General features: G+C 42.3%; 1 protein-coding gene and 1 long non-coding RNA gene across 10 annotated transcripts in view; one reads left to right on the top strand and one right to left on the bottom strand.

The window, feature by feature from the left end:
• The first annotated feature begins 216 nt into the window (after positions 1 to 216).
• On the top strand, positions 217 to 1,632 carry LOC137638205 (uncharacterized). Its single transcript, XR_011043885.1, has 2 exons — positions 217 to 1,086; positions 1,394 to 1,632. It is a non-coding gene; the product is annotated as an uncharacterized lncRNA (long non-coding RNA).
• Positions 1,633 to 2,953: 1,321 nt separating this feature from the next.
• Positions 2,954 to 27,543, bottom strand: part of LOC137638204 (uncharacterized) — a 986,676-nt gene continuing 962,086 nt past the window's right edge. For 8 of the 9 annotated variants that reach the window (XR_011043881.1, XR_011043880.1, XR_011043879.1 and 5 more), the window contains 3 exons: positions 12,130 to 12,264; positions 3,620 to 3,765; positions 2,954 to 3,013 (listed from right to left, as the gene is read on the bottom strand). Coding sequence is in view for 4 of the 9 variants with exons in the window: in XM_068370284.1 (XP_068226385.1) it covers positions 3,710 to 3,765; positions 12,130 to 12,264 (191 nt within the window). In the remaining 5 variants the exon portion in view is untranslated. Of the gene's footprint in view, positions 3,054 to 3,619; positions 3,766 to 12,129; positions 12,265 to 27,543 lie in introns of all 9 variants that reach the window. The other variant, XM_068370286.1, reaches the window with a different exon arrangement.

Here is a 27,543-nt window from a genome sequence, read left to right on the forward strand (position 1 = left end):
AGTTCCCATTGTTCATTAGAGCCCAACTGCTAGTCCCTAAGCCCCCCATCCTCATCAAGGCTTCAGCATCTGGGGGGGCAATCACCTGAAGAAAGAGTAATATCACCGAGAGATTACCTTAAGGTTATATTTGTTCTACTATGCATATCTTGAATTATTTTTCTATATTGCTTTTAAGTTTTTATCTACCTGGTTTGTTGTCTGTCAGTCATCCAGTTTATCTTTACTTTATCATCCCTATTTGAATTTCTTAATACGGTAGTATACAACAGTATCATAGTTGCTGTAAAGCTAGATTTATGAAAGTCATATTGAGGATCAATTAGAATCATGTAAAAACAGTACCAACATTTTCTATATGTATTTGTAAATTTTACATACTTTTTTTTAATTAAAAAATTCTTTAAAACAATAAATCTTTTCTTTTTACAGGGAAAGTTAACATGAACCCAAAATTCCAAGATAGGCAAAATATCCTCGCAGGAGAATGAAGAAGGGTGGCCTACCAAGAATCTAAACTTTAAAATAGTTCAGATGGTTAGAGGGGAGAAAAGAGAATCCAGGTATGCAAAAATACTAATTGAAAAATATTTTTCAGTTGAATGGCTTGCCAGATTTTTTTTTTCTTAGCACAAACCTTGCTTTGTGCTAAGTAATTTTTCTTTGTTTATAATCTCAATTTGTACAAGTTATGTTGGTTTCTATTTTAAGTTTCTTTGTCTAAATATGTGTTAAAAGACTCAGCCCTTTTACTTGCATTTAATGAAGATTTTAAACTAAATTTAAAAAGAGAAAAGTCTGGTACCCTCACTAGAAAGTAGTAGTAGTATAGATTTCCTTGTTTGTTTTTTGGGGCTGGGTTACGAAGTATTTTTAGCAAGTTGATATGGGTATTTTGTTAAAATGTGCAGACTGCGGTTGAATTTATGCAGTTTGTAGTCCGCATCAGTATCTTTAACAGCATTTTATTACCTGGAATCTTTATTTTACAGATTACACAGTCTTGCAACTGGTATAGAAAGGCATTTTAAGAATAGAAGGCAATCACCTGAAGAAAGAGTAATATCATCGAGAGATTACCTTAAGGTTATATTTGTTCTACTATGCATATCTTGAATTATTTTTCTATATTGCTTATAAGTTTTTATCTACCTGGTTTGTTGTCTGTCAGTCATCCAGTTTATCTTTACTTTATCATCCCTATTTGAATTTCTTAATACGGTAGTATACAACAGTATCATAGTTGCTGTAAAGCTAGATTTATGAAAGTCATATTGAGGATCAATTAGAATCATGTAAAAACAGTACCAACATTTTCTATATGTATTTGTAAATTTTACATACTTTTTTTTTAATTAAAAAATTCTTTTAAACAAATATTTTCTCTTTACAGGGAAAGTTAACATGAACCCAAAATTCCAAGATAGGCAAAATATCCTCGCAGGAGAATGAAGAAGGGTGGCCTACCAAGAATCTCTAAACTGTTTTTGATAATGGACTTTTTGAGACATGTTGCCACACACTATGTCCCAAAGAGCAGGGGCAAAGGAGAGACATAGCACAGAGTCTAGAGGAGGGTAAAGAGAGCATATGTCCTTTAGTGGAGGTGATAGAGTAAACAGCAACATCGAGGAGGATGACAGCAGACCATACAGTCTATAAGAGTCGGCAACTGAGCAAAGATGAAATGTAGCAGAGCACAAAGTCTATGAAAGGAGGTGATTGAAGTAGAGCATGGAATCTGCAAGGAAAGATGGCAGAGCAAGTTATCGTATGAGTAGAACACCAAGTCTTGAAGACGAGAATAGTACGAGTCTTAAAGACATAGAAGAGCAGGAATCCTAAAGAGAATGGAAGGAGAGCAATCATAAAGACCAAATCTAGCAGAGCATAGAATCCTGAAAAGGAGAAATGCCAGTGAGCAGAGCAGATTGAACAGAATGGGAAGTTTGCAGCAATCTTGACATCTGGAAGTATTGGAGAAACATAGCCAAGCACGAGTTCTAAAGAGAAAGGAAGCAGAGAGAAAGTCCTGAAGGCAAGGAATGCATGAATACTAAAGAAAAAGGGAGCAGAGAGTGAACACACAGAAATAGCAAGATGTCCTAAGTGAACGATTAGAAAGCAATCCTGATATATTAAAGAAGAGACATAACCATCCACATTAGAAAATACAAAGGGACCACAAAGTCCTGGAGAGGTGGAGACCTGCTTTTAAAAGTTCTAAAGAGAGAACGATCCTGTCAAAAGCCCTTTAGGGAAAAAGGGAAGAGAACAATCCTGTCAAACAGTTGTACTGTACAACTGTGGAGATGTAGAAGAAAGAGTGAGAGCAGTCTTTTAACAGCAGTCGTAAAGAAGAAAGAATGTAGCAGAACACGAGTCTAAAAGAGAGAGCTGATCAAACATGAAGACAAGGCAATGTAGTAGAGCACAAAATCTGTGAATTGTTTTATCAAAGCAGAGCATAGAACCCTGAAAAGGTGAGATGACAGCAGAGAGCCGAGTAATCTTAAGAGAGCAGAAGAAATCCTGGGGATGAGGACGGGAGCAGCAGAGCATAGTAGCCTGAAAAGGAGTGAAGCATAGTAGAGCAATACAAAAGTCCTGAAGTATAGAAGAGCAGGAGTTTTAAAGAACAATGACAAAGCTGAACACAGTGTCTTGAAGAAAATGGGAGCTGAACAATCCTGAACTAAGTGGTGGAGAGGAGGAGACATAGCCAGACACAGTCTGTGATATAATGTGCATAAAGCTGAGAAGATCTAGTAAAGTAAAATCTTGGAAAGCAGTGTCAAGCCAAGTACAGATATTTGAAGCGGAGCGTGTAGAGCAGAGTCAAGTAATGAAGAGGTGGTGAAAGACCTGAGCCCAAAGTCTTTAGTATCCTGAATAAATTGGCAGCATGGACTTGAGCAGTTTGGCTCTAAAATGTGATCTGCGCCCACAGTAATTTCAGTAAGTTACAGTACCCAATGCAAAGTCCTTAAACAAGGCACAGCATACTAGGGTCCTGAAAAGAGAAGCAGTGCGTAAGTAAACTGTAGTGGGTCCTGAAAAGAGAAGCAGTGTGTAAGTAAACTGTAGTGTGTAACATCACATGAAGAGCACTATGTTGAAATAGTATAAAATGAAGAGCATTATTTTGAAATAGTATAAAAAAGATGGTGATTAACAGGATTATTTTTAAATACTATGTTATTTTTATACTGTACTACTTGTTAATGTTTCAGGTACTAAATACTTTTTTACATGTTAAAGATAGTAAGATGAGTTTTACTTGTTAATAAATTTGAAATTATATGAAAAGTTGCATCAATAAAATGTAATGTGGTTTTAATTTGGTTTAACTTCAAAAGACTAATTAAAGAACTGTATCAGAAGATACATATACTAAAAACCATATTTAATTTTGAATGTCAAATATTGCATTCCTGAAAGTATTTGAAATTTTGTAATACTTGGCAAATTATATTATCCTGTTCCTTTTCCCCACGAAGTTTATTTGAAATTGTATATATTACTCATAACCCCTATACAGACTATAATTCAAAACTATGGCTGTAGTAGTTACAAAATCAATATTTCAAAAGAAAAAAAAAATCTTATTCTCCCTCACCATGTGCTACTTCCAGTCTAGCAGATGTAATTCCTGTCATGATAAATGGACCATAGGTTTTTGAGAAACTGGCTCTTGTGGAAACTCTCCTCACCACATATAGCACTGGGTAGCAAAGCATTTTAGCTCTCCCAATTTATCTGCTCCTGAAAAGAATTTCACATTAGAGATATATCTGGAGTTTTATTTCATTTAGTATATATGATAATTGAGCACAATTTAGGGTTGTCATAAAGGGATTTTGACGAAGGAAAAAATCTATTTCTGGGCTCAACCTGTGTCGCTCCACGAAATGCTCCGTAAAGCACCATTTCTAAGGTAAAAAAATACTGCTAAATATACCAGAGAAAAAAGTTGGATGGAATGCCAGGAATATACCCAGCTCGCTTACCCTTACAGTGTGTCAGTATAATAACTTGGGCGTGTGAAACCAGTACCAGAGGTCCCCAACCAGACTTCTCCGCTATTTAGGAGAAAATTATTATTGCTAGGTAAGCTACAACCTTAGTTGTTAAATCTGCATGCTATAATCCAAGGGCTTTTTTTGGCTCCAACTGGGAAAGGAGAAACTACGAGAATAAAAATATAACTTCTTAAAATTCGTAACAACATTTAAATAGGCTATATGTCAAATTAGGAAGACAACACTCATGTCAGCCTGTTCAACTTTCGTTGCAAGTTTGAAGTCGAGGTTTCACCAATATCATTCCACAATCTGGTCACATCTCTAATGATGAAGGAGGTTAGAATTTTCTCTTATTCCTCTTGGAACGTTGTTAGCAGCATTTCCAGCTTTAGCCTAGTTGAGCGTACAGGTCTGGCGCACAGATCAATGAAGCACGAAACTATATTCCTATGAGCGTGTGCGCTTTGAACCTTAATAAAGTCTTGGTGCAAGGTTAACCACACCAACATTCACATCAGTCAGTAATGTGTCACCACAAAGTAGGTGAGAGCCCAGATGTGAGCAAAGAACATCGCGCAAGTTAATGAAACGTGCCACAAAGCAGCATGCGACTAAGAATCATCCACGAGCGTATTATTCACAGCTACTCATCTCTAAAATATGATCAGTTTTGCCTTCCTTCAAAGAAACAAACACTTCCACCAGACAGAGCATGAGCTAGGGAGAGAAAGCATCTTGAGGATGCCTATAAGTTCTCTATGAACAATCGCCCACCATCGGGTGCCCTTCCAGTCCCTTTCCAAGGGATTTTACCTGATCATAGCTGTGCACAAAGACAAAGCACTTATCAAAGCTATTTGTCTTTCCTCTGCAAAATGAGATGTTCCAAACCCTGCAGATCTAAAATTGGCAAAAGATTAAGGGAGAGTACCGAATGTGTTTTGCTCAAGAAGGACGTCTAATCCCGAGAGTGGGGTATCAACAGTGTCTGGACCCAAAATCCCCTTTCAAGTCTAAGGCCCCTCTATCTGAACAAGAATTTTTTCCTTCCCTCTCTCGCTTTTCCAAAGGAGAGAAAGCATTAGAATTGATGGGCGTCACGCCTGCCACTCCACATTAGAGGTCAAGTTAACCCTGAACCAATTGAGTGCTGTCAGGAAGACTTGTCAAGGTCAGACCTCTGGAGTCTAATGAACCTGAAAAGGAATATTCTTTCCAGAGGGTATTGGTTCTCGTCAATCAATTGGGCGACGCTCCGAATGTCACTTTTTCTGGAAGGCAGACCTCCATAGATTAATTTTTTAGGAAGAAACAAGAAACGGAGAAGACTAGTTATAAGTTTACGGACATGTCCCCACTAATAAAGACACCCTGAAAGCAGTTAATTCCTCCTGTTTTTTGGAAACCGAGTTAGTTCTCAACGACGGAGGGAGCCCATATTTCCCCTCAGACCCTGAGGTAGCAACCCTGACGCCAGGGGTGTCAACAGAGAAGCTCTTACAACAACTCTGTTTTCTCAGCCTCAAAGGTCTTGAACATGGAGCCAGTGGCAATATTAGCATTGCATCCCTCCTCTGCTCGACCACTGGTCTGGAATGCTATCATATTTAGCGTTGTCAGAGAATCTTGCGGATCCTACGATACACAAATATGAGCAGCTTGTCCTTTTGGGAGCGAATGTGGTGGAATTTTTAGTTCACTAGTGTGCTTACCAGTGGGGCAACTGGGTACTAAAATACCAAGATGCAGTGGTCAAAAAGTTTTTCGGACATATGGTCTAAAGACTTTGTCTTAAATAGCCCCACTAATGTAGAGTACCTTCCTCTTTCCACCTTAAGAAGTGGAGGTAGTAGTATAGGAAGGCGGAGAGTCGAGATTCCTTATTCAGGAGAGCTGACACTTTCAATCAGCCACCCTCAGGAGAGCTGACACTTTCCATCAGCCACCCACAAGAGATTGCTTGACAACGATCCTCCCCAATACTGGAGAACAAGTGAACAGGGTCAACCCTTTTTACTGCAGACCTCATGGCAGGTGAAGGAGAGGCAGAAAAGGACCATGTCAGATGTGGCAATCCCCATGTCACCCCCGGGGGGGGGAATACTTGTAGTCAGTGGATACGTGGCAATTCCATGGGGCAAAACCTCGCCTAGAAGAGGTCCTTCGTGTCAGATATTGCCTTCCGTTCACCAACTCATTAAGCACTGATGACCACACACATTTGAGCGGCTATGTCAAAGACCACTTTGGGAGGTGATAAAGACATAAAGCAACCTGTTTGTATTACATTAGCCATCAGGAGGTGGGGGACCAGTCATTGACGTGTCCCATCTAAATGACTTTCTTCTGAAAATTAAGTTGAAGATGGAGGACCCCAACACTGTCCTTTAGGCAATAAAATTGAACGACATTTTGCTGTCCACAGACCTAAAGGAACTACTTCCAAATTCCAATCTATTGGAGCAGAAGGAAACACCTTTGGTCCATTACTGGGAACGAGAAAATACCAGAGTTTTCTGTTTCAGACTATCCACAGCCCTTAAAGTGTTCAGACTGGTATCTACCCAAGTATACATGCTGGGAATAAGACTTCGATATCTAAAGACTAGCTTTTACTGGTGGAGTCAAGAGTCCCAGCTTGTTCCTCTCAAAAGCATCCTTCAAGTATTGTTAGGATATAGTGATCCAGATAATCTCTTCGTCTGTTCTGTTCTCGCTCCATGTTAGCAACTTGTCTACTTGGGAATGAGGGTAGACAGTCCAAGACAAAGTCTTCCCATTGCAGGTCAGGCTGCAAAAGTTGAAGGAAGTCGCAACCTCCTTGACACACTAATCCCTCACAGCCAACCACTTGGACATCAGTCTTCGTTAGAATGTCTGGTCCCATACAGAGGAGATTACACCTTCATTCTGTGCAGTGGGTTCTTGAGACGAGATGGTGGCAGAGGTCAGATTATTATTATTATTACTTGCTAAGCTAAAACTCTAGTTAGAAAAGCAGGATGCTATAAGCCCAGGGGCTCCAACAGGGAAAACAGCCCAGTGAGGAAAGGAAACAAGGATGAATAACGTTTTAAGAGCAATTAATATTTAAATAAATATTTCCTATATAAACTATGAAAAGTTTAACAGAGTAGAATGAAGAGAAATAAGACAATAGTGTGTCTGAGTGTACCCTCAAGCAAAAGAACTAACCCAAGACAGTGGAAGACCATGGTAGAGAGGCTATGGCACTACCCAAGACTAGAGAACAATGTTTTGATTTTGGAGTATCCTTCTCCTAGAAGAGCTGCTTACCAAAGCTAAAGTCTCTTCTATCCTTACCAAGAGGAAAGTGGCCACTGAACAATTAAAGTGAAGTGGTTAACGGCTTCGGTGAAGAAGAATTGTTGGGGAATCTCAGTGTTGTCAGGTGTATGAGGACATAGGGGAATACATATGTCCTAGTGTGGGTAACAGTTAGTCAAGAGGACCCATCCTGGTGGCTTCAGGATAAGCTGTTAGCAGGCTCCTCCTTGCAGGTTCTCTCCAGAGCTTATTCTTTTCTCAGATGCATCCAGAGGGATGGGGGATCGCACATTTTAAACACCACCTCTTCAGGTCCTAGAGAAAATATGTCAAACATGTTGGAACAACAGGTAGCATACCTGGCTTTGATCCACTTCCAAGATATAAAAAGGGGGGCACTCAATGTTGATGTGTGAAAACTCCACTGTAGTGGCCATGTCAACAAGTAGGGTGCAAATCAGTCTCACAAACCCTCTGCTAGTTGGGTTTTAAGATACACTTATGGTTAGGGGACAATGCAGTAACCCTTACTGCTAGTTTCATTCTAAGAAAACTGAACGTGATCATAGACAATTCGAGTCTCCATAGTGAGATTGCAGGCTCAGACCCCGACAGCAGACATTTTTGGAACTCTCCTAAATAACAAACTGAAGGTTATTAAACACCTAACAGCATTAAGAACTTATTCCAACATCCGTGAGACGGCCTCGACATCTATGCCTTCCTTCCATTTTGTCTCCTAAGGAGGGTAATGAGTAGAGCCATTGTTACACCCAATCACCAAATAATTATGGTAGCACCAACATGGCCAAATAGTAACTTGACCTTTTCAGTATCATAAAGGAAGTTCCGAGAGAGCTAACATGGTCCGACCTACTATGCGAGCTGCACATGAACAGATACCACAACACAGTGAACTGGCTGTTACTTAATGGTTGGAGATATCCAGCATCTCTTGGGATCAGCCATTTTCAAAGGTTACTCATAAATGGCAGAGGCAAAGGACAGTGACATGCCCTAGAGACTGCCTAAACCCCCTCTCCACCCAAGCTAGTACTTGGGATGACTCGGTATTTAGACCTATAGGCTCCCCCTATAGGTATTGCAGTCACTACAGGAATATAGCAAGCTTGAGGTCTCGCATCCCAGTCTAGTAGTTAGCGAGGAAGGCACATTTCCAATAAGCTACAACAACGCTATGGAGCTAAACCGGACACTGATACAGTTGAGCACACTTCTCACAAAAGGGAGTATGACAATTAAGGCAAACCCAATACCGTACTTATATGAACCCTCAACAGGAACATATTTCCCACGGAAAATAGGTTCGTGAAAAACTTCCTGGTCCGTGACGCAGGACATTCAACCTGGGGTCAGGAGATACAAGGATCCTTTGCTCTTTTCTCCTTTCCAGACTGAGCATCGCAACCCGAAGGGTCTAGCCAGTTGGGCGAGCAGGACTTCCTCCTTCCTAAGGATGATGCCCTTATTAAAGGACGATGATTTGTATGCGTAGGAACAAATTACACATTTTTAAAGTAATTTATATTTTTTCCCAGCTATACAAACCTTGCCATTAATAAAGAGGAGGAGGAGGACTGAAAAACTTAAAAAGCTATAGAGGTGCAGATATTTATAGTGATCACCAGCTCCTCATTGCCACACTGAAATTAAAACAAAGAACCCGACAGAAAGAAAGATAGAAGACCTAGGTTTGATACAACTAAGCTTTTAGAAGCACAGAGAAACATTTGCAATTGAATGTAGGAATCGATTTGCAGTCTTATGAAACTTCAAGAGACAAAGAACAGACAATGAAGAATGGTTTGATATTAAGAACATATCTCGGTCAGTTGGTAGTGAAGTCTTGGGATACGTAGTGACAAGAAGAAAGCCATAGATATCAAATGATACTTGGGAGGAGACAAAGACAAATTAATTGTTGAAATTTTTTGAGGAAGTAATGAAAATTACAAGGCCGAGCATGCTGAGTATTCCAGTATTGATGGTGTTGTCAAAAGGAAAAGCCAGGAATGACTGAAGAGAATAATTAGAGTAAAGCAGATGAGGCTAACTGGGCTATGGTATAAGAATTGCTCATGGAATTATTAATAAAAACAACTGGGGCAAAGAAGCAGCAGCATATACCCATCAAAAAGAGATAGCTCTGTTATAGAAACAGAAGATGAAGATAGACAATGTTGGATGGAATACTTTAGTGAGGTCATGAATAGGAGATATGAAGGGAATAATTTGATTTATATATCTAAAGCTGATGAAGACTTGATGTGCCCATGAATGAATTCAGTGCGTTTGACATCGAAGCTATCCTAAAAAAAAAAACTTGAGATGGAAAGGCCCAGAATTCAATGGAATATCTGCCAAGATGATACTGGACGAAAATGAAGCAACTCCCAGACTACTTGCAAGATTTTGTAGGATGTGGAATGAAGAGGCAAAACCTGGTGAATGGGAGTTAGGAGTGTTGGTGGAAAAAAAAAACCAGACCTGACTGATTGCAGTAATTACAGAGGCATAACACTTATGTCAGTTATGAAAATATAAGGTAGGATTATTCTAAAGAGACTGGAGAGTAAGATTGATGAAAAGATAGACTAACAAGCATTGTTTACAAAAGGTATTAGTTGTATTGACCAAATTTTTATTTGGAGACATGTACAGCAATGCACAGAATAATGAAATCCCCTTCTGATGGCATTTGTTGACTGAAAAAGCCTTATAGTGTGCACTGACCAATTTTGTGGAGAGTCCTGCATCATTATGGAATACTTCTTAGATATGTAAATTTGATTGTGTGTTTTCATGAGCATAGCAAGTGCAAAGTTCAAGTTAATGGAGTCTTATCAAATGAATTACCAGTGAACAGTAGAATAATCCAAGGGAATGTGCAGTCGCCTATGTTTATCCTCCTCATGGATTTTGTAATGTGTAGATAGTCAGATGGGGGAGAAGGATTGCACTGGATTGGTGATAGGAATTTAGCAGACCTTGAGTATGCTAATGATACTGTCCTTGTTAGCAGAACACCACAGGATTTGCAATGCTTGCTTACTAGAATGCATGAAATATCATATGAGGTTGGGCTGAAGATAAATAGAAAACAGTAGATGAAAATGGAGTATGCAATGGTAGATTAAATATAATTGGAAAGAGAAAGGATTAATGAGGTAGAATCATTAAAGTATTTAGGAACCCTGATCTCCTATACAGGGTCTTTAGAATTGAAGTTTAGTGGAAGATTGAAAAGCAAATCAGACAATGGCTACGTTAAGTTAAACTTGGAAATCAAATTGACTGAAATTGCATATAAAAATCAGACTATATCAGAGCTTAGCGAGATAGGTCGTTACTCTATGGACATGAGTCATGATATGACAATGAAACAATCTCCAATAGATTTAGTAGACTTTAAAATAAAGACCTCAGAAGCATATTGGGAGTTAAATGGCAGGACAGGATTAGAAATGAAACTATGAGAGATTACTCGAATGCCTTATTTGGATGAGATCATGAGGGATAGATGGAGATGGGTTGGTATGCTCTAAGCACCCCTCGAGAGGTTAGTTCACCAAACGTTCAACTGGGCTCCACAAGGCACTAAAAGAGCTGGAGGACCCAGGCATACATGGCTGGGGACTATGAAGCACATAGAGGGAGATGATGAAGGGAGAAGTACTAAATTAAAAGCTCAAGATAGACGACGACTTGCGAAATCTATCCGAGGCCCTTTACGTCAATAGGCATAGGAGATGATGATACAAACCTAAGTGTTTTAGGTTTTATTTCCTGCCTTATCCACCCTTAAAGTCCCATGCAAAATGACGGGTGTGCACGTTGGCAGACCTGTACCACCAGTGGCCATTGGGCGGTGGCTGCCAGAACCTTGATGATTCTTCATTGGCTGTTTCCAGCTTGTCACCAAAATCTTACCCATACTAGGTTTGTACAGCTAGGAGAAATAATAATATTAAAATTTGTGATATTTGTATCTTTCATAAATACTTTATACACAAATATATCCCAGAACTTAAAAGTTCAATTACAATATACTTTCAAGGCAGATTTTACAACCCAATTCTAGATTTACTCCTTAGTTTAACACAATAGGCATATGAAAATACTAGTAGGGACCTTCACATAACAGGTTTAAATTTCCTTCATAAAAATGTTGTCCTTTAAATTACACGTTAAACTAATTTTTCAGCTTCATGAAAATTTTTATTTCATGCATTCAAGTGACGAAAATTTCATCATTAATTAAGTACCCAAATACTGACAAGGGGCCATCTATGGACAATCTTTGTTGGGAATTGTGATCATCATCAAGCATGTGAAGCCCAATTTAAAGCTTAAAATTTGGATTAATGGGTAAATCCAGCAGATTATTTGCAATTAATAGTTGTGAAGACTAAGGTCTAGTATTGATAGTTACAAGATTTTCAAGAATTCAAATTCAATACAGTATACAACTCCTTATTGCCCATTTGACATAATACAAGAACTGTCTAAACTACTATGATTTTTTTTTTTACTAATCAGTAATGTTAAATTTCTTTCAGTTACATTTTTCTTCTTAATAATCAATCTACTTATATATTAAATACGCCCAGCATACGTGAATTCTAAATACCAAAAAATTTATGTGCTACAACTTTAACTGCCCAAACACCATCATTTAGTTTAGAGAATGTTAGCAGGTTGAAGGAAAACTAAGGAACTGTGAAACAAAATATATCTAAACCAATACATTACAAGTCTTGAATCAAGCCCAATACTTTTCACTACAATGTCTTACTTTGCTTCATTTGGATGTAACCCGTAAAAAGACGGCTCTTAAAAAGTATTTGGATTTTCTGGGGGTCTTGACCACTAACAAAGATGGACTTCTGTAATTCCTTGGGAGATTGAGGTACTGTGTCCAGGGCAGGATCTGTAAAAACAGTGCATGACTTAATAGTATGTGAATCTAGTGTCAGAGATATTGTAACATTCAGGAAAATATGATATAAAGGTAGCAGACAACTAAAATCTGGTTTTCAAACTTAATTGACTATTACAAACCTAAAAGCAAAATCATAAGTGGTTGGCACCCTGAGAAAAGATTACCCCTATACCTGTACTGATGAACTACACTTGGCTGCCAACACTAGTTATGGATGGTTATAAATTTGTTGGAGCCAAGCTTTCAAATTTCGATTTTCAATGCTTAAATCTTTCCTAACCATAAAAACCTGAGAGCTAAGTATGGGTTTGCCTGAGGTCATACTCCTATTAAAGTTGTAGTATAGGAACAATTGCAGCCTCAAAGATTGTATAACATGCTCCCACTAATTTTAAAAGGACTAGATATTAAGTTCAAGGCCTTTGTTACAGTTTTATAACACATTTTAGAAAAATGATGCCTATACTATATGTACGAGTCTCCAAGTACTTAAAGGATGTATTTCAATCAATTCTAGTGGTTCCTGTGGTGAATAGGGGACTGTATGTGGTGTGGGAGCCATGGGACCAGGACATTACTCTCTACTTTCAAAGTTATCTTAGCAGCACTTATGTGTTCAGCCATTAGACATGCCATATCTAATGTAAAATTATTAAACTTTGCATTGGTGTATGATTAACTTGTGTACTCAAGTGCCAAGATTTAGAGTACAGATTAATCAATTTTCCAACTCTGGAGAACTACCTCTCTTAAATAAAGTTAAACTGCCAAAATAAAAGTTAAGCAAACAACTACAGATTTAAAGACCAGCCTACTACCAATACTACTTGTAGGTTTAATCTAGAGTTAAAACTAATGTACTTAATATCCAAGCAACTCGCATACTATAATTATTTGTTCATTACAAGTGAAAATGGAAAGAAACTGAATAACCTATTACATCTATGAAAAACACACACTTAAGTTTACAAATACTAGAACTTATTTGAAATGTGCAAATTTTTATATAGGTTATAAAGCACATATCCATGCAACTTTTGATTGTATGTACCAAAAATATCACAGTGGAAGAACTCAGTTCCCTAAGTAATCCATGTTTGAAAAATGGAGTTTTTATGATAAAACAAAGTTTTATGAATACTTACCTGGCAGTTATATACATATAGCCGAGTCTCCGACTGCGGCAGAATTTAATCGAAAATCGCGGCAACCGCCTTGTGGTGGTTGTGTGGTTAGATGGTTAACAACCCTTACAGGGTGGTACTTGGAATCATTCCTGTTTTCTGTCCCTCAGATTATCTTTGCCCGACCTGTCTCCTGAGGGGAGGTGGGTGGGCTTTAAAATATATATATAACTGCCAGGTAAGTATTCATAAAACTTTGTTTTATCATAAAAACTCCATTTTTATGAATAGAACTTACCTGGCAGTATATATATATATAGCTGATTCACACATTTGGAGGAGGGAAACAGACAGAAAAACATAGTTGGGGAAACAACAAAAGAGTTGTAGGAGATCAAACACCTTGATTCCTTACCTGCTAAGGTAGCTGACTTCAAAGGTAACTTAGAGTCGCTTTCCCTTAGGAGTGTTTAGCCAGGAGTAGACCTGCTACGCTGCAAACAACTCAATCGAGTCTGTCAAAGGGGTAGGACCAACAACTTGATTAGACTTCAGAAAACTACCTTCCCATATAAAAAACCTGCAACCTTACTAAAGCTAACCATCTAACCTTGCAGAAATAGATATAAACTATCTATCTGGACTGAGGGAACCGTACCACAAGACGAGGACCTCAGACAACCACAAAAAACACAAACCCATATACAAGTACATAAACTAAGGTTGAGTGGGGGTAGTAACTCCTTTGCCTAATACAGAAGCCGCAGCTACGTATGGGCCCAAGGTATAACACTTGTCATAGTCCACTATTACCTCTCTGAGGTAATGAGAAGCGAAGACAGAGTTGCTCCTCCAGAACGTTGCGTCCATGATCTGCTTAACTGACATATTTTTCCGGTATGCCAACGAAGCAGCAATGGCCCTTACTTCGTGAGCCCGTACTTTTAACAGGGCGAAGTTTTCTTCCTCACAAAAGAGGTGGGCTTCCCTAATAGTTTCCCTCAGGAAAAAGGACAAAGCGTTCTTTGACAGGGGTTTTTGAGGATCCTTCACCGAACACCATAAGGAGTTGGAAGCACCCCTCACGCTCTCAGTGTGGGCCAAATAAGCCTTGAGAGGCCTAACCGGGCAGAGGAGGCTTTCCTGTTCCTGACCTACTAGATTCGTGAGGTTAGGGATTTCAAAAGTCCTGGGCCAGGGTTTCGAAGGGTTCTCATTCTTCGCGAGAAAGTCGAACCTCAAGGCACAAACCGCTCCATTTAGGGTGAAGCCTACACGCTTCTCAATTGCCTGGACCTCGCTGATCCTCCTGGCAGTCGCTAGAGACAAAAGGAAGAGGGTTTTCTTAGTCACATCTCGCAGAGAAGCTTGCGAGATAGGCTCAAACTTCCTGGAGCACAAAAACTCAAGCACCACATCCAGGTTCCAAGAAGGGGGTCTTAAGTGCACCTGCTTCGTTGTCTCAAAAGACCTAATGAGGTCCTGCAAGTCCTTATTCTGAGATAACTCTAAGCCTCTATGCCTAAAGACGGTTGAGAGCATGCTCCTGTATCCTTTAATGGTAGATACAGCCAGCTTAGCATCCTGCCTGGGGTACAAAAGAAAGTCTGCAATCTGGCTTAGAGAGGTAGAGGACGAGGAAACCTTGCGCCTCCTGCACCAAGCTCTAAAGATCTCCCACTTTGACTGGTAGACTCTTTGAGAAGAGATCCTCCTTGCCCTGGCAATAGCTTTCGTCGCTTGTGCCGAAAAGCCTCGAGATCTAACGAGCTTCTCGACAGTCTGAAGGCAGTCAGATTGAGAGCGACGGGGTTTTGGTGAAATCTCTCTAAGTGGGGTTGTCTGAGAAGATCTGGACTTGCCGGGAGTCTTCTTGGAAAGTCCATCAGCAACCCTACCACTTCGGTGAACCATTCCCTCGCAGGCCAGAATGGAGCCACTAGGATCATTCGTCCCGAATCGAAGAGAGCGAATTTCCTGACAACCAGATTGATGATCTTGAACGGGGGAAAGGCATACATGTCCAGCCCCGTCCAATCCATCAAGAAGGCATCCACTGCAACAGCTTCCTCGTCCGGGACTAGGGAGCAGTAGTTGGGATCCTCTTGTTTAGACCGGAGGCGAAAAGGTCTATTACTGGTCTGCCCCACAACTTCCAGAGCCTCCGACATACATGCGGGTTGAGAGTCCACTCTGTAGGAAGGACTTGTCCCCTCCTGCTGAGCATGTCTGCCCTGATGTTTCTCTGCCCTTGAACAAACCTTGTCAACAGCTGGGTCTCGTTCTCGTTCGCCCAGAGGAGAAGCTCTCTCGCAGTTGAGAACAGAGAGAGGGAGTGAGTTCCCCCTTGCTTCCTTATGTACACGAGAGCTGTGGTATTGTCGGAATTGATCTCCACAGTCTTTCCCGACACCGAGGTTTTGAAGGCCTTGAGCCCTAACAAAATGGCCATCAATTCCTTCCTGTTGATATGCCAACTGACCTGACTCCCTTCCCAAATACCCGAGACCATTTTGTTCCCTAGTGTTGCTCCCCAGCCTGACTCAGACGCGTCTGAGAATAACACTAGGTCGGGGTTCTTCTTGAACAAGGAGATCCCTTTTCCCAACAGAGCTGGGTCCAGCCACCACATTAAAAGATCCTTGATCTCTGTCGGAATGGGAAAAGAAAAAGTGTCCTCCTGGATCTTTCTGTTCCAAACCTTTGCAAGGAAGTGTTGCAGAGGCCTTAGGTGCAGTCTCCCCAAAGGGACAAACTGCTCCAGGGAGGATAGAGTTCCCAGCTGACTCGTCCACTCCTTCGCTGAGCATTCCTGCTTCCTCAAAAAGTCTTTGACTTTGTCCCGGCACCTGGTCTGCCTCTCCTGGGAGGGAGAAGCCTGAAAAAGAACTGAATTCAGAACTATCCCCAAATAGAGAATAGTCTGATTCGGCTCGGTCCGAGACTTCCCCCAGTTGACGATGAGTCCCAGGTCCTGAGTGATCGTATAAGTTTTCATTAGGTCCTCCAGACATTTCTCTTTCGACTGTGACCGGATCAGCCAGTCGTCTAGATAGGAGACCCTTATCCCCTCCTGGTGTAACCAGCCTGCCACATTCGCCATTAGTCTTGTGAAAACTTGGGGAGCTGTGCTGAGACCGAAGCAAAGTGCCCTGAACTGGAAGCACTTGCCCTGGAACACAAACCTCAGATATCTCCTCGAAGACGGATGAATGGGGACGTGAAAATAAGCGTCCTGCAGGTCGAGAGAAACCATCCAGTCTCCTAGACGAACTGCAGCCAGCACTGACTGAGTCGTCTCCATGGAGAACTTTGTTTTCTCCACGAAGGCGTTCAGAGAGCTGACATCTAGGACTGGTCTCCATCCACCCGAGTTCTTGGGAACCAGAAACAGGCGATTGTAAAAGCCTGGGGAGGCGAGGTCTTGAACTGGCTCTATTGCTCCCTTGACCAACATCTGGTTGACTAGCTCCAGAAGAGCCTCTCGTTTCCCCGCGTCGGTGTACTGAGCCACTAAGGCTAGGGAAGAGTCTGAGAGAGGTGGTTTCTTTAAAAAGGGGATCTTGTAACCTTCCTTGACGACTGAGAGGGACCAGGTGTCCGCCCCTCTCCTTTTCCAAGACTGCCAAAAACGAGACAGTCTTGCCCCTACTGGTGTCTGGAGGACTTCCATCTCATTTTTTGGACCGGGGCCTAAACGCACCCCTGCTGGTCCTTGGCCCTGACTCTTGTCTTCTCCCCCTAAAATCCGCTCTCGAGGAGATCCTGCCCCGAAAGGGCTGTTGAAACTTCTTCTCCTCCTTCTTCAGAGGAGCAGGAGCAACAGGTAAGGTCTTTCTAGCCGACCGAGACAAAAGGTCCTGAGTAGCCTTCTGAGCCAGAGAAAGGGAGATATCTCTGACCAGAGCTTCAGGAAAAAGATGACGTGAAAAAGGGGCGTAAAGTAGCTCCGACTTCTGGGCAACAGTCTCAGATCTAGAGGTGAAGGAGCACAAAAGGGCCCTCTTCTTTAAGACCCCTGCTGAGAAAAGGGAAGCCAATTCATTAGCTCCATCCCTTAAGAGCTTTGTCCATGCAGGACATGATACTCGTCAGGTCCTTCATGTCCTCCAGGAGTTCAGACTTCCTGGCCAGAGTCCCGAGAGACCAGTCCAGGAAGCTGAAAACCTCGAAAACCCTGAAAATTCCCTTGACGAGGTGATCAAGCTCCGACATGACCACATCACCTTGGCAGAGTTTAAAGCATGCCTTCTTGCCGAGTCCACAAGAGCCGAGAAGTCACCTTGGGAGGAGGAAGGCACTCCTAACCCCAAAGGTTCCCCTGTCTCATACCACATACCGGCCTTGGAAGCGAGCCGAGACGGTGAAAAAGAAAAGGTGGTCTTGACAGCTTGTCTCCGTTCCTTCATCCAATCATCCACTTTAGCGAGAGCTTTCCTGGCCGAAATTGAAAGTTTCATTTTGATGAAGGCCGAAGACTTAGTAGCTTTCTTCCTGGTAAATTGAGACTGAGGAGAACGAGGGCCGAAGGTTGAAATTCCTCCCCATAAAGTTCCAAAAGAGAGCGAGAAAGAACCTTGTAATCACTAGAAGAGTCGGCAGGTTTTTCTTCCTCTTCCGAAATATCTTCGAGGTCCTGCTCAAGGATAACATCCCGAAGAGTTGGGCTGCCAGCAGTCTGGCAGCGAGAGCTGTTTGAATCCTGGCGCCGAGCGCCGCTAACATCCAGTCGGCGAGAAGCGGTATCGTCACGATGACGAGAAGCGGTATCGTCACGATGACGAGAAGCGGTATCGTCACGATGACGAGAAGCGGTATCGTCACGATGACGAGAAGCGGTATCGTCACGATGACGAGAAGCGGTATCGTCACGATGACGAGAAGCGGTATCGTCACGATGACGAGAAGCGGTATCGTCACGATGACGAGAGGCGGTATCGTCACGATGACGAGAAACGGAAGCGTCCTGAAGATGTAGGCAGCCTTCACCTTGAAAATGCAGACTGCATTCATCCTGTTTCCTAAGAAACGAGACAGTAACGTCCAGGCGTTTCAAAATGTTAACGGAATCGTCACGGCGCCGAGAACGAGAGGCAGTATCGTCCTGGCGCCGGGAGAGGGGGGAAGGAAATTCCTGGCAGCGTGCCGATGAAGAGGGTGTGCGTTGTCGTACGGCCGTCGAAGTGCTTAGAGGTTTCTTGGGAGAGATACTAAAATCTCTCTTAGAAGAAGATCTCTTAACAGGCAAAGAGACGTCCTTACGTCTGACGGACTGAGAAGGGTGGCTGAAAGCTTTAACTAACGATGAAAGTTGTTCCTACATAACAACCATGAAAGCTTTAGCAACCTCCGCTGGCTCTCGCGGTGCCGAAGACAGCAGTTGTCGTACGGCTTGACTGGGAGCGCTGGGAGAAGTAGTAGGGAGTCTAGCAGGATTAACTGGGCTAAGGACTCTCTGTTTCCCCTTTTAACAGGAACATCGAAATCGTCTTCCGGAGGATCAGGGTCTCTGCTACTCAAACCGGGAGAGGGAGAGCGAGACTGCACGTCCCGGTTCCACCCTCTCTTCATTGGTCTTGATTCGTAACGCCAATTACGTCTGGGAGAACGATCAGGCGAAGACACAAACGTATCCAACACGCCTTTCCTACGGCGGTCAAGAGCAGTCTGGGAGATCGCAACAGGACTGTCTGAGGCGACGACTGACCGAGGATAAGCACCTCTCACCCCCTTTCGGCTTTCGACGTACCTTCTCCCTTGGTCCTGGGAGCTTGGTAGAGGTCTAGACCTAGGGGTATGATAGATTCGATCAGTCGCCACCTCCACTGCACTTTCACAAGCACTAATTTCACCTACACCCTTACCTTTAAAGGCCTCCAACTGTGCTTTAACGGCCTCCAATTCAGCAGCTAATTTAGCATACCCAGGGTCATCCGTAGGCACAGATCCTGTAGAAGGGGCAGGAGCCACTACATTTGGGGAAGGAATACCTTCCAAAGGGGTTACAAGCAAAGGGTCAATAGATAAATCTAAGCTAGGCTCACTAGCAGACTTTGACTTTGATTTAGCTCTTCTAACTCTATCAATCTCAAGTTTGCGCACATAGCGCTTCATAGCTAACCAATCATCATCACTTAAAACCTCGCATTCCTTGCACTTATTATCTAAAGCACATTCAAACCCCCTGCAACCCATACAGATAGTGTGAGGGTCAACCGAAACTTTCGGCAACCTCACATTGCAAATATCATTCGCACAAACACGATAATGAATTTTCTCACTCATGATAATAAAGGATAAAAGACAACAAAAACAACACGATTGCCAAATCCCAACACAGTGTACTTCACCAAAAACGAAGTCCAAAAAGGCGATGAAGGGAAAGCGATCCGAAAAAAACTCTGAAAGGCGGACCAACGATGTTGTCGATCCGGCCGGCAGAGATAATCTGAGGGACAGAAAACGGGAATGATTCCAAGTACCACCCTGTAAGGGTTGTTAACCATCTAACCACACAACCACCACAAGGCGGTTGCCGCGATTTTCGATTAAATTCTGCCGCAGTCGGAGACTCAGCTATATATATATAACTGCCAGGTAAGTCTATTCATAAAAATCATGCAATAAAAGATGTGGCAAATGGAGGCAGCGAATGCAATGTTATGAGGTACAGTGATACCTCTGTATAAGAGTATAATGCTATTAAAAAAATTTTGCTACAGAAATAAAGGAAAATCTTTGTTCCACACAAACACTTTTAAAGATTGATAATGTTATATATAAGGATATACAGTTTCATAATACAATATAAAATAAAAAATTAACCACCCGTTTCCTTTGAGGAGAATTGTGGCTGGCATTAATGGTTTGTGGGAAATCTCCCTCCATGAGAACTTTGGGTAAATTATAGAGTTCTCTTCTGGATGGCATTCACTATCATTAACTGCATCCCTTATTTTAATCATTTCCTGCTTTTTGAGCTCTAGTTTTTATGAATAGAACTTACCTGGCAGTTATATATACACTGTATAGCTTAGTCTCTGAGGTTCGGCAGAATTTTTAAAAAAACGCGGCAACCGCCTTGTGGTGGTTGTGTGGTTAACAACCCTTACGGGGTGGTACTGTACTTGGAATCATTCCCGTTTTCTGTTCCTCAGATCATCTCTTCCGGCCAGATCGACAACATCGTTGGTCTGCCATTAGAGTTTTTCGTTTCGCTTTCCCTGTGTCGCTGTACCGGACTTCTTTTTGGTGAAGTACATTGATTTGGGGATTTGGCAATAGTGTTTATGTTTATTCTGATATTTTTTGGTTTTGTTTAATATGAGTGAGAAAGTTCATTTTCGTGTGTGCGAATGAGGAATGCAAGGTGAGGTTACCGAAAGTCTCGGTAGACCCTCACACGGTGTGTTTGGGTTGCAGGGTTTTGATTGTGCACTGGATAATAGGTGCAAAGATTGATTGATTTAAAGTTTTCAGGCATCCTGACATCTGAGGTCATTGACGCCGGTAACATTTAACTTGTGTACAAAAATAAAAAATAAAATAAAATAAAAAATAAAAGAGTATTCAATCAAAATCATAAAAGTTGAATGTCATAAAAGTTAAATATTTTTCAGAAGACCTGCTTCTGAAATAAATCTAAAAATACCACTTGCATGGTAGGACACTTCATTTCCAAGAATCTTGGCAAGGATGAACCTGCCACCCTCACCTCGAGCCTCAAACAAATATCTATTCCTCAAGTTGTTATAATTGGGGCATTCGGTCAACAAATGCCTTACTGTTAGAGGTACTAAACAGTCGTCACAATACGGTTGGTGTTGGCCCTTCAGCAGAAACTCGTGTGTCAACCGAGTGTGACCAATACGGAGACGACAAAGAGACGTCTCCCATTTTCGGGGCATCATATTATACCTCCAAGGAGATATGTCATTTGTTATCTCTCGCATTTTATTGCCATCTTGACTATCCCATTGCTGTTGCCATTTATTGCAAACCAATTTCTTGATGTCAGGTAAGAAATCATCACAGAGAATGGGATACCTTCTTGGCAGCAACTCGGATGCAGCCTCCTTAGCCAGTGAATCTGCCTTCTCATTCCCGGACACACCTACATGTGCTGGAACCCAACAAAATTGAACTGTTATACCTCTCCGTCCAATAATGAAAAGCCATTCTATAATCTTTAAAACTAGAGGGTTATTAGAATTAAAAACTTCCATAGCTTGAAGGACACTCCTTGCATCACTAAAAATTGTAAAATTACCCTCCTTCTCCAACGCTATTTTCTCAATAGTGGTTAATATGCCATACAGTTCGGCAGTAAATATGGAAGCGGTCAGAGGAAGGGCACCTCTACAATTAAAACCATTACTATGTACTCCAAATCCAACGCCAGCATCAGATTTGGAGCCATCAGTATAGATAAAAGTTGATCCTCTATGTTCTTTAACATGTTCATTAAAAAGAGACCTGGCTTCTAGGTCTGACATATTCTTCTTATCTCCAATAAAATATTTACAAAAAGATATCTCCGGTAACTTCCATGGAGGCGTTGATGATACCTTGAATGGAAGTACCTTATTTCTAATTATATCCAGACTATTTAATAATCGTTTCACCCGAAAGCCATAAGGTTGAGGAGATTTTGGGTGCAACTCAAAGTATGATGCGTGTCTTACAAGGCTTGCAGTCTGAAATGCTAGAGAGTTAGGGAGTCTTTGCAATCTAAACCAATACCGAAGAATGGAAGACATTCGGTAAAAGTTTAGAGGTAACTCTCCAGCATCAACAAGGAGACTTGGGATAGGCGAGGTTTTAAAAGCTCCAGTAGACAATCTAATACCTGCATGATGTATCAAGTCTAATATTTTTAACAGGCTTGGGGTGGCTGAAGAATATACCTCACAACCATAACTAATTTTGGAAAAAATCAAGGCCTTGTATAATTTTAAAATAGTATTGCGGTCTGCCCCCCACGATGTATGGGACAATACTTTTAAGATATTCAGAGCTTCAACACATTTAGCTTTTAATGCTTTTAAGTGAGAAACCCATGTCAGCCTACAATCAAATATCAAACCTAAAAATTTAGCTTCTCTTGCACATGGTATCCGTTGACCTTTAATGTATATATCCGGGTCTGGATGTACTCCCCGGATACGACAAAAATGGACAACGGTAGTTTTACATGTCGAGAATTTAAATCCATTCATGTCAGCCCACTGGATAATTTTATCAATAGAGAGTTGGATTTTTCTCTCAACCATTGCCATTCTGGTGCCAGCAAATGATATTGAGAGATCATCCACAAATAATGTTGAGAAAACATCCTGGGGAATGGCTGAGGATATCCCATTAATTGCTAGTGCAAAAAGGGTTACACTCAGCACACTACCCTGAGGAACTCCTTCTTCCTGGCACTTACTCTCACTTGAAAAACTCTACGTGAAAGAAATGCCTGAATAAATAGTGGCAGCTCTCCTCTCAATCCCAATTCATGAATGGTTTTAAGTATACCATATCTCCATGTGGTATCATATGCCTTTTCAAGGTCAAAAAATACTGTAACATGGTGCTGTTTGGAAGCAAAGGCTTCACAAATAGAAGACTCTAGTCGTATCAACACATCAGTCGTCGAATGCATTTTTCGGAATCCACATTGAATCAGTGATAAAATACCTTTCTTTTCAAGGTACCACATCAGCCTTGCATTGACCATCTTCTCCATGATTTTACATAAACAAGATGTCAATGCAATAGGACGATAGTTTGCTGCTAAAAACTTGTCTTTACCGGGTTTTAAAAAGGGATTTTGACGAAGGAAAAATCTATTTCTGGGGAGAGACCTGTGGCGCCCGGTGAAAAGTCCTTCTTGTATGTCTTTTCTGATAAAACCTTCCAATTATACCAGAGAAAGATAAAAGCATGGAATGCTGAGGTTACAACCCTCGCGCGAGCACCTTTTGGGTGTCGTGTATAAAGCAAAGGCGCGTGAAATCCACTATTCACAGGTTGTCTTCCATTTAGTTAATTCCTTCGTCAAAGGGATGGGCCGATACAACGGCCCTAGACACACCCCCATCGCCGCACCACCCACGCCACGACGCGAGCGCCATCTGAACAACATCCTTCTGTAATGGTCATGACGGCTTGGAAAGGAAAGGGTGGGATCGTGTAAAATAAAGGGGGAAGGGATTCACCGGGCGCCACAGGTCTCTCCCCAGAAATAGATTTTTCCTTCGTCAAAATCCCTTTTCTGGGTCGATCTGTGGCGCCGGGTGAAAATGTACCAGAGAATGCCTTCCAAGCCCAACAATAACTAATTTAATGAGGGGAGAGAAACAACACCATGTAAAGAAAATCATAAATAATTAAGGTAAACAAACATGATAACAGGGAAGCCTCCGAGTATCAGAGGAAACATGCTACAAAACTGACATGGCTAAGAATATCCCAACCCTGTAACAACGGTAATCAATAATAGTTACAAACATAACCTAATATGTAATAAACTTAGGGCTAACGAACCACCAAGGAAGCGGCGTCGTGGTGCGAGTGGCGGGTAGGAGGGAGAAGAAAAGAGATGGATGAAAGGAAGAACAAAAGATCACTGGGGAGAGATACGGCTCCCAGCTGCAACTGTTGGGTATTTAAGAGCCTGTAAGTTCATTAGATAGTGGCGTTTGAAGACCATAGGAGATTCCCAACCCGTGAACTTTATAAGGTCATCAAAGTCCATCTTCTGGGGGAAATGATCCCGGATTGGCTTGTTAAACGAAGTATAGGATCTATAGCCTAATACCACGTATGGGAATGGTACCTCCTTGTTCTCTGATAAACCAGGGGCCAGACGATCGGGTAGCAGTCGTGGCTAAAAAGGCCCTGAGAGTGGTGACCGGACATAGAAAAGTATCTTGGAGAAGAGGAATAACTTTCCAAGGGGACCACCTATTTTGGGGGTTAACGGCCGAATCATATTGGCGAATTGTCGAGTCCCTTTTGTCTGATTCGATGAAGAAATCGTTTTCCGGTTCAATGTTCGAGTCTCTACGAGCTGCCAACTTCCTGTAGTCCACAAAGTTAGGGTTTTGGACATCCTTGAGTAATCTGACACAGTGAGTTTGGAATACTCGGGTCAGTTTGAGGAACGGGATCCGGATGGGACGGAGTTTCCACTCGAGGAGGAGAGGAAACCAACTGTTCTTGGGCAGTGAGGTGGTACTAAAGCCACTGCGCCCCGGAAGGAGCGCAGTCGGTGTTAAAGTTTTTAGAAGATTCACTGGGAGAGATAGGGAAATCTTCCTCTAATGGTTCCAATCCCGGGGTAATGCGTCCATGGCATGAGCCCGAGGGTCCAGGATTGGGGTCACATAACAAGGAAGTTTGTGATTGATCTGAGATGTGAATAGATCTACCTGGATGCCTGGAACGAACCTGAGTATCCACCGGAGTGAAATTCTGACTCCAGGGAACTCGTCCTGGATAGTGAGCCCGTTCTCACATCCTGGCCTCCCGCTAGGTGAGGTGCTGACAGGAACCAGTTCTTTTCTGTTGCCCAGGCGAAGAAAGTGACCAGGATCTGATTCAGGTTGGGTGACTTGGATCCTCCCCTGTTTCCGTAGTGTACCTCGTCTGTGCTGTCTGACACTACTCTGATGTGGGTCGACCTCGGAGGAGTCTCTCTCTTCAGGGTCAAGAACACTGCCATGGCTTCGAGAACATTAATATGGGACTGTTTCATGGCTAGTGACCAAGAACCTGAAACATCTGATGTTCGGAGAAATCCCCCCATCCACTTAGAGACACGGCTGAATGGAATGTCACTTGTGGAGGTGGGAATTGTAGAGGAACCGCTTTGGAGAGGTTCTTCGGTTCGGACCATGGGCGTAGTCTCATTTTCCCGACAGAGGGGATCTTCGAGACCTTGTCTTCTTATAGGTACTGTAGCTCTCTTTCTCCAAAATCGATTGATGTCTTGAGTTTGGCTTTTATTAGGAGATCTGTTACTGAAGTGAATTGGGAAAGGCCGAAGATACTTTCTAGGCTCTTTGGACACCTGTTTGTGCTTGAGAAATTCTTGATCTTGGAACCTATTCCTCTTACTTTTGGAAGGGAGAGACAACGTGTGCTTCGAAAGGTCCCACTGAATGGCTAACCATTCTAAGTGGCCTGATGGTCGCAGGCGAGACTTATGGAGATTGACCCGAAATCACAGGTTGTCGAGCGATCGAAGTAATTCCTTCGTAGCTCTGTTGCCTTCTATGGCCGGCCGGGCCCAAATGAGCCAACCGGCCAGATAAGCAATGATCTGTATCTCTTGGTTCCTGAGTTGTTCTAACACTGCCTCTCCCAGTTTCGTGAATATCCTGGGATCAATGTTGAGGCCGAAGGGCATGTCTTGAACACAAAGGCTTTCCTGCTTAGGTGGAAACCCAGATAAGAAGAGAAGTTTCGAGCTATAGGCGCAAGCTAATAGCGGTCGGTAAGATCGACAGAGGTGGTGACGGTCCCACGGGGAAGTAAGGTCCGTACCTAAGAGATAGTCGTTTGATTGCTTTTTCTTGAGTAACCCTGTGGTGTACTCTTTCAGGACGGGAGTGTATTTCTGGGAGAAGGTCACTGGCGGAGGAGGAGGACCTTGAGGCCATTTTCATCTCAAACCGTTAGAGACTATGCTATGATCCCACAGACCGAGTCCAATGGTCACGAAAGTGGTAAAGTCTTCCCTCTACCGGGACCACCGCGTTGTGAGGGAGTGAATCTAGGTCCTTCCCTTCTCCGAGGCCCCCTTTTTCCTAGGTCCGCCTTGATGTCGGGACTGTCTTCTACTCCTGTAGCTTCCTCTCTGGTGTCCATGAAAGGAGCCTGAGGGTTCGGATCTAGGGCTGCATGCAGGCAAAACATCCCAACGGAGTTGGGCTGTGTACCTGGGGAATCAGTGAGGTAGACCACCTGATGATGGGGGGTCAGATACAAAAGCGTCGAACCAGAGGAAGGCTGTGATGACGAGTGGGAAACCGACTATCGATTCCTGTCTGATAGAGGTCTCAGACAGAACGTACTTCCCACAACTGACCCGATCAGACCAACAAACGTGTAGGTCGAACTGGAAGGGCAGAGCCTGGAATTATCGTACCCCCCAGGCTGACAACATCCTGGTCCAGACAGATCGGGCCTGCCCTTTAGGAAATAATACCGTTACCTTCGGTACCTTGTCTAAGCTAACCAAGGCAATCTCTTCCAATCGAACGAATCCGTTGAATGGGAATTCTAGTACCTGGGAGTAAAATCTAGGTCCCCCAGAGGGAGGACGTCTATGCCCTCCAGATTTATGGTACCACCTATATCAGAGTTCCTGAACGGCACTGACTCACCACCATACCTTAGAGCTCGTCATAGCCCCTTGGATTTCCTTAGAATGTGTTGCTTTTAGCCGTCACAGTTTATGCAGGGTAACATGAACATTAAGATCCTTTAATGGTCCTAGGTCGGTGACGTAGGTAATTGCAAATCTGAAGGCTCAAAACTCATCCCCACATACCTGCCCGTCCATGGGGTCGTTGTCCAACCTTAGAGAGGACACTCCGAGGAGATAGGGACCTCTAGATGGAGCATTCCTTCCCAACTTCGATACCCAAGGGTGGAGAGCCTCTCTTGCAGGCCAGAGAGAATCATCATCATCCTGATGGGAACCATGCAGGCGAACCTTCTGTAACACAAAGGGGACATAAGTCTGGATGTTCCTTGAACTTTGGTTAGCGATCCTATTCACAGGCTGGGATCAGCTGTATAACTCTTAAAAAGCAATTTTAAAGACAAGTTATTTAATGTATTATCTTCTGGGGTATAGTGCGACACTTGTATTCATGAAATGTGACACTGTTGGCGCATTCGCCACTGGGTGGAAATTTATTTCTATATGAACACTATGTTGTATGGATATTTATCCATATCTAGACATAGTTAGAATTGACTATGCATAAATATAGGCATAATTAATGTATTTCTATTTGAACCCTATGTTGTATGGATATTTAGCCATATTTAGACAGTTAGGATTGAATATGCATAAATATAGGCATAATTAATTTAATTCTATTTGAACACGATGTTGTATGGATATTTATCCATATTTATA

This window comes from Palaemon carinicauda, chromosome 3 (genome assembly GCF_036898095.1).
Source record: "Palaemon carinicauda isolate YSFRI2023 chromosome 3, ASM3689809v2, whole genome shotgun sequence".
Classification (NCBI taxonomy): Eukaryota; Metazoa; Arthropoda; class Malacostraca; order Decapoda; family Palaemonidae; genus Palaemon; species Palaemon carinicauda.